Source organism: Solanum pennellii, chromosome 9 (genome assembly GCF_001406875.1).
Source record: "Solanum pennellii chromosome 9, SPENNV200".
Taxonomy (NCBI): Eukaryota; Viridiplantae; Streptophyta; class Magnoliopsida; order Solanales; family Solanaceae; genus Solanum; species Solanum pennellii.
The window spans coordinates 54145-62131 of record NC_028645.1 but is presented as its reverse complement, the minus strand read 5'-3'; the positions used below and the strand labels follow the sequence as shown (position 1 = coordinate 62131).

The 7987-nt window shown below is 33.1% G+C and overlaps 1 protein-coding gene and 1 non-coding gene across 2 annotated transcripts; both read right to left on the bottom strand.

The window, feature by feature from the left end:
* Window positions 1-792: 792 nt before the first annotated feature.
* Window positions 793-4462, bottom strand: LOC107031206 (receptor-like protein 35). Its single transcript, XM_027919450.1, has 2 exons — window positions 4128-4462; window positions 793-4055 (listed from the first exon to the last, which is right to left on the bottom strand). The coding sequence occupies exons 1-2, from the start codon at window positions 4209-4211 to the stop codon at window positions 984-986; spliced, it is 3156 nt and encodes a 1051-aa protein (XP_027775251.1). The 5' UTR covers window positions 4212-4462; the 3' UTR covers window positions 793-983.
* A 179-nt stretch (window positions 4463-4641) lies between these two features.
* Window positions 4642-4744, bottom strand: LOC114074112. The gene has a single exon (XR_003574594.1). It is a non-coding gene; the product is annotated as a U6 spliceosomal RNA (small nuclear RNA).
* Between the last annotated feature and the right edge of the window lie 3243 nt (window positions 4745-7987).

Below are 7987 nucleotides of genomic sequence, written 5' to 3'. Positions count from 1 at the left end.
GAATAAAAAATGATCCTAGCCGAGTATATTTATTTTGAATAATTTCAGTGAAATTCACTCCATGTCATTGATACATACACAATTTATAAGAGGAAGTGTTTGATAAGACCATTTCAAAGCAGACGACGAAATGGGAATTTACATCATTTTTATAATAGAGATAGCACGTTATATACAAACACACACACAACACACACATATATATATATTAAAATTTGAATTGTGTATAAAATATTGATATAGAAATTGATGTTATAGCACTTCACTGGTTTACTTCACCAGATAGATAGGTATTATCTTCTATCAATTAACTGAAGAATTCCGATTAAACCTTCCAAATGTTTGTGAAATAACAAATTCAAAATTTTATTTAGTGACAAAACCCTGTGAAGTGGAATGCTAAGAGAATCAAGTGTTTGTGTGTATTTTTCATTTGTTTACGAATAAAACTCCACATTCAGGGTTGTTTTTACAACAATGCAATCCAAGCCATCATCTGAGTTGATGGCAACAGCAGTAAACTGCAACCTTTCCAATTTTATGGTTCTAAATTTAATATTCCTTTCCAATTTTATGGTTCTAAATTTAATATTTGTAATGATTTTCTTAACTAGCTCCGCCCCTGACTATATCTATCATCTGGAGATTTTTCCAGCTATGCTGGTTGGATCACACTGACAATCTCCATAAAATCCGTTGTAGCGCAATACTCCAGCAGTCTAAGACTGGATGCATTTTGTTCAACATGAAGGGGAAACTATATACATGTATGTTATTTCCAAAATTCAGGACTTCCAACAACTGACAGTTTAGCCTGCGGTTATGGTTGAAGAACCAATATTGAAAATTGTATACATTCATCAAAGGAAATAACAATCATGTTCTGCGAGTTTATTGACTTGATTTTCCTTATCCTGTTGTTTATTTAAAACAAAACACTCCAAGAATTATACATATAAACTCATTATTTATGGGCTTAATAATCACTTTCTTGAAAACCAAAGCAAGCATTTCTCCATATGCTTATCAAACCATTTCTTCACTGGCTTGTAAAACCACACAACTGAAATAGTATTTGCTGCCCCTACTATGTATCCAACTGCTGCAAAAATGAACTTCCATTCATCATCTGAGTCTGGTAGCGGAGTTGGTGGAGGCAGGGACTCTGAGGCTGAGCCATTGCTTTGACAACTGTTGTTGAGAGGGAGCCCGCATAGGCCACTGTTTCCTTCAAAGGAATCTGCTGAGAATGTTTGAAACTGATTAGTTGATGGGATTTTGCCAAACAATTTGTTGAACGATAAGTTCAAAGCTGCTAAGAATGTGAGACTTGCAAGCTCTGATGGGATCTCCCCGGACAGGTGGTTTGTTGACAGGTCTAGTGATTCAAGCATTTGTAGCTTCCCAATCGATTTTGGGATTGGTCCCTCAAGGGCATTGTGTGACAGATTCAGAACATAAAGTGAGCTGAGATTCCCGATAGCATCTGGTATCGCTCCTTGAAATCTATTGGAAGAGAAATCAATAGATGTGAAGACCCTGAGAATCTTCACAAGCTCCAGCTCCATGCCTTTGATGGTTAATGTCACTGTGTCCTGATAGTACCAGTTACTTACTTGGAAGAACTTATACTGGATATGATTGCATCCTGTCTCCACGTAATCATCTGCAACCATCATTCCTCTCCAATTTGAAAAGAATTCTGCATTCAACACACCAGTGAAGTTGTTGGAAGCTATATCTATGATCTGGAGATTCTGCCAGCTATTTCTGGTTACATCACACATAAGATTTCCATTGAATTGATTGGAGCGTAAGACTAGGACCCTCAGACTGTTTGAATTCCTCAACATGCATGGGAAATGATCAACAAGTCTGTTATTTCCAACATTCAGGACCTCCAACAACTTACAATTCACAATCGATTTTGGCAGCCTGCCTTGTAAGTTATTCGCACTGAGGTCTAATGTTTGTAGAGAACAACCAATTGAAAATGAATCTGGTATAACACCATTGAGTTTATTGTTCCCAAGATTTACAACTCCAAAAACATTATCCAGTAGACATGGTGGTATTGTGCCACTCAAGGCATTATTAGAGAAATCAAGAACTTGAAGGTAACTGACATTGCATATGGATTCAGGAATTATTCCAGTAATGCCATTGTTTGCTACCGAGAAAAAGGAGGCAAAACCAAGAGACTTTCCAATATCTAGTGGGATGGAATTGCTGAAATTATTGCTCGAGTAATCCAAATATATAGCATAATAAGGTGGAATTGGTAGGTCACCCTTGAGCTTATTGGAATGCAAGTCAAGGACGGAAAGATGTCTGGAAACATTGTAAGGTTGTTCCACGTACTCCAGTTGATTGAAGGAAAGATTCAGGTAAGTCAAACCTCCACCATCAATTCCCCAAATCCAATTTGGTATTGCCCCCTGTATTTGGTTGTCTGAAAGGTCTAACTGGAACATCCTTGACTGATTCTTGAGATCAGGGAACTTTTGCAGCCGACAAGAAGCTAGTTTCAATATGTTCAACTGAGGAAATGTGAAAGAGGTTGAATTGCTGCTACTTGTATCAACAGTCATGTTATTGTAAGAAAGCTCCAGACTTGAAAGGTTGTTCAGACTTCTAATGAGATCAACGGTAACTGTCCCGCTAAAGAAGTTGGAAGAAAGTGAGAGGACCTTAAGCCTCCCAACTTCAAACATGGACTTGGGAATCGATCCATTCAGGTGGTTGTTTCTCAAATCAACTGTATCCAACAGAGAGGAGGATGCATTGCGGAATTCATCGACTTGACCAACAAATTGATTGCTGTGAAGCAAAAGCTTCTGCAAGGAGGGGAGCTCAAATATATATGCAGGAAGAGTCCCGTTGAGTGAATTGTCCCCTAAATTTATGTAGACAAGCTCTGAGAGTCCTTCAAAATGAGCTCTAGACAAGAGACCAGTTAGACCATTACCTGAAAGATCTAAGTAGGTGAGTTTCTTGGACAGTTGAAAATATGGGATAGAACCAGTGAAATTGTTCCAGGAGAAGTCCAAATAAACAAGATTTGTAAGGTTTGCCATTGTGGAAGATATTGATCCATAGAAATTGCAATTAGAAAGCTCTAACCTTGATAGATTTTGATGGTTCGAGATGAACTTTGGTAATGAACCGGAAAAGTTGGTGTAGCTTAGTGATATCCTCCTCAGAGATCCATTTCGAAAAAAAATTGGAATACTACCACGAAGCAACTCGTTACTTGACAAGTCCAAACTCTCTAAAACTGGTACCTGAAAGATTCTTTCAGGAAATGTTCCTTGCAGATTACAAGAGACCAGGGTCAATGTAGTCAAGTTCGAGAAATTGGCAAAATATTCAGGAACTGTGGTAGAGAGATTGTTCTGGTCAAGACGGATGAAAGAGAGAAAGTGAAGCTTAGAAAGTGATTCATCAATAGGGCCTGAAATTTGACAATAACGCAAGCTCAAGACAGTCAAGTTAGGCAAATATGAAGATAAAGATTGACACCACTCAGTCCTCTGAGCTGAGAGATCAACCCCATCAAGGTAAAGCTCTCTAAGCTCTGTTGAGTTCTCAATGAAATGACTCAAATTGGGATTCTCTAGTTTTAGTGGCTGGGCAAAGTCAGGGAAAAGAGTTGAGAGATCAAGAGTAACTAGCCTTGTTAACCTTGATAACATCATAGGAATTTGGCCAACAAAACCGGCATTGGATAAATTCAGGTACGTCAAGTTGGTGAGGTTGCCTATACCAACTGGTATGCCAACATTGAACTTGTTGTCAGCCAAATTTAGCCTCTCAAGATACTGAAGACTGAAAAGAGCACTTGCATTCTCAATTCCACTTGAAATTTTCTCATCATCCAGTTCCAAGGCAATCACATGACCAGAGAGGTCACATGTAACCCCATTCCAATTGCAACATTCACTTGTGTTGTGGTTCCATCTTGCCAATTTATTTGACAAAGTAGAATCATATTGGAAGCTGCCCTTCAACTGCAGCAACAATGACTTTTGATCATCAAGACATTGAGAGGAAACCAATAAAATCTCATTANTGCCCTTCAACTGCAGCAACAATGACTTTTGATCATCAAGACATTGAGAGGAAACCAATAAAATGTGGTATCCTGATAAGATTTGAAACGAGGGAATCAAGAGAAGCCATAGGAAGTACAGAGTTGTCATCATTTTCATGCAACTTGTTAGCTTGAATATGACTCAGATATGCAGTTCGAAGGAACTTAATAACTTGTTTGATGTTAGCCCTTTTGGTTCATTATGTGGAAGACTTTGAAGTCTCCTCTTTGGTCTTGCTTCATTTATGAAATTGTTAATATGATTGGACTTGTATGGTTAGAATATTTATATCTAGTACTACTGTGATACATTTCTGACTTTTTAAAAACTTAAATCTACCAAAAGACCAGAGGAAGAGAAAAATTTAGGAGACTTCCACTAGAGTCGACAAAAAAAAATAGCACTAGCCAAACTGGGGTTGGTTTAGTTGGAAACCAAAAATTTTATAAAAAAGATGTAGAAATTCCACAAGAAAAAATTAGAAGAAGAAGAACATTCAACCGTGTAGAAAAATAGTAGGCTTATTTCTTTCTTCTTTGTTTTAATTTCTTTGTTTAATCATTTCTCAATTTGTATATGTCAATCTTTGAGTAAAGGTCATGCTAATCTTTTGTGTATCGTTTCAATTTTATTGGATATCTCCGAAAGGTTGTAATTGTAACTACAGAAGCTGTTTGAGAGTTCTAACTTTAGGATAGAAAGAGAAAAATATTGCAAAACATGTTTCCTTTTTTTAGAACACTGGTGTGGGAAGCATTTATAAGGGTCCTTACTTACCATTAAGCCAACAATCAATTTTATTGGTGGTTAATAAATTAATATACATATATATTTATTTAATCGGATAGCAAAACACTTATAGGAAGGATGATTTATTTTTCTACTCGTGTTCTTGTTATTCCACTCTTTTTTTTCTACTTTTAATTAATGTTGTGTTTAGTACGATATTTTACAAAACTACTATAATGTAATTTAGTGTATTTGATTATCAACAATCTGTCATTTTCTGGGTAAGGCTTATGTTCTATCAACAGTCAACTAAATGATCACTTTAAAGTGTCAAAGGAGATATCTTTATAAATATGGTGAAAATTAATTACCTCATTTATGGCCTATATATGAGTGGAAGCTATTTTTTCTATAACTATATCACTACTTCTAGCTTATAAAATAGCTATTTTATTTGATTTATACCTTTAACTTAAATTTACTGTTTAATATTTTTTATATACACATAAAGTATAATTTTAATCACGTATAAAAAATACGACACAAAATAATTATGTATTTGTAGAGAATGAATTACCTCCTAGTCTCCTCGTTTGATGTTGGCCCTTTTGGTTCATTGTGTAGAAGACTCTGAAGATTCTCATTCATTGACTCCTGCACAACACTTGTGGAAGTCTCCTCTTCTTCATTCATGAAAATGATATACCGGTTTAGAATAAATTTGTTATAGTGTAATTTTTCGTCGAAAAGGGTTCAGATGAATCATAGCCTCCGCTTTAGCGAATAACTCCGTATATTGAATTATTTTTCTATGTTGACAGGGGACGGCTGAAATTGCAAGTTTTTGCCAGTTAATCTATGGATTTCTGCAAAACATTGAGTAAGTCAACAAAAAGACATACCTAAAAAAAAAATCAATCACGTAGAAAACTAGTAGGCTAATTTCTTTCTTTTTAAAAAAAATAAATTAAATAATTTCTCAATTCGTGTATGTCATTCTTGAGTAAAAGTCACACTAATTCTTTATATCGTTTCAACTTTATTGAATATCCCAAAAAAACCAGTTGTTGCTTTCTATTAGTACTTTTGTAATTGCAAGGTATTGTTGCACACCAAACTTCTCTATGTACAACAACCCCTTACTTAGTATTAGGAAAAAGAACAAAATTGATTTTCACCTATATTATTGAGATTCACATGCATAAGAAAAGAATAACAAAACATCAACTTCAGCTAGGAGGACCCATAAAAATTGCTATAATTTTTTCTATTTTATTCAGTTTTCTATGCTCGGAATTCAAATTTTCATATGAATTTTGTATTTTTTTTATCATTTCATGTTTTTTTTTCTACTCTTAATTAATATTATATTTAGTATGATATTCTACAAAATTATAACGTAACTTTGTGTATGAGATCTTTATTCTATCACCATCTCACCACTATAAATTTTTTTCGAATTAATTTATAAATTTCCTTTAAAAGAAAATTATAATATAGTAGCATTTTTTTCTTAGTGATTCAAATTCACTATCTTTTTTCTAAATAAAGTACTACTTTTTCTCCTTTGTAAAAATAAAACAAAACTCAAACATAAATATATTTTCACCGTCATAACTTTCAAATAAATAAAAAATATTTGAAATCTCTTAATCACACTGCACACACCTACTTCAAATCAAAATTTATCGCATAAGCGACACATTTTGAATCAGCTGGAGTACTTTTTATATTATTTTATTTTACACTTTTAGTTTGTTTACGCCAATTAATTATATGAGATAATTCTGCTATAAATAGGAAATCATTTAAATTATGTAATGTTATTTTCAATTTAATGATTTTTGTTCTGATCTTCTGTTAATTTGGTAAGAAAAAAGTTTTTTCACTTTACAAATCTACAAATACGTTAATGTTTTAAACTTATTAAAATGATGTAGAATATTACTTAAAATGATAGCAACCAACTCTCTATCTCACCTATTAAATTCAATTTTATCGGCTGAATTGGAACATGTTTGGTAGAACACAATTAGTCTATATAATCATTATAAAATATTTATTTAATTACATTATTTCAAGTTCGTTACAATCCAATCAAACTCATTATTTATTTTTATAATTAGTTTACTTATTTAATTTTATCACAGCTATAAAATTAAGGGAAAATTGTATATAATAGCAAACTAATAACCTAAAATAAATGGAATAGCTAGGATTTGAATTAATTGTGCTCCATAGCAAACGTTAGCTAAAATTTGCCAGCGTCTCTCTCCCAAAAATCTCGCTCGCCACTCTCCATTCTCGCTCGCCTCTCTCGCTTTATACACAAAAGTGTATAATTCTGTTTTCGTTTTGTATAAAGCGAGAGAAAATCATATATACACATGCAAAAATATAGATCTTCGTGTTATACACTTAATTATACAATTTACAAACATTTTACTTCAAATNCCAACGAATTATACAATTGCGAATTATACAATTGCAGTGAAATACAATTTTCTCTAGCTTTATACAACAGAAGTGTATATATTGTGTTTCTGTTTTTGTATAAAGCGAGAGAAAAACATATATCTTCTTTCTATACACTTATAATTATGTAATATACATACATTTTAATTCGATTCAACTGTATGCAAAGCAAATTTTATAAAAATATTGCAGCGAAATAGGCAGCGAATTATACATTTGTGCATTATACAATCGAAGTGAAATAGGATAGTGAATTATACAATTGCAACGAATTATACAATCTAGGCCAGCGGACTATACAATTTAGGCCAGCGAATTACACAATTGTATATGTATAGCGAATTATACAGTTTTATGTTTGCTATGGAGCGCAATTATGCAAACTTTGCTATAGCATACAAATATGAATTTTTTGTTTGTTATATGTGAAAGTTGCCCAATTAATGAACAGTTTCCGTTCTGAATAGCAAAACAACTTGGCATATTATTTTTCTCTAGAATTTTCTTATTTTTCCTTCTCCAAAATTATATCGTAAATTATTATGTGATACCCTTTATATGTAAATTCATTTTAAAAAGGATATATTTTTATTTTTAAAACAATTTATCTTTAAAATTTTTTATTTCATCCTTAGATATTCTATAATTTGGTTGGAATCAAGAATAAGTTATCTTCATATGAGTAACTT

What these genes read in the sequence shown, in the direction of transcription:
- LOC107031206 (XM_027919450.1), bottom strand. Translation starts at nt 4,211, where the DNA reads ATGAAAATGATGACAACTCTGTACTTCCTATGGCTTCTCTTGATTCCC. An exon ending in CAGGATACCACATTTTATTG is followed by an intron (nt 4,056 to 4,127) that starts GTTTCCTCTCAA and finishes GAGATTTTATTG; the next exon opens with GTTTCCTCTCAATGTCTTGA.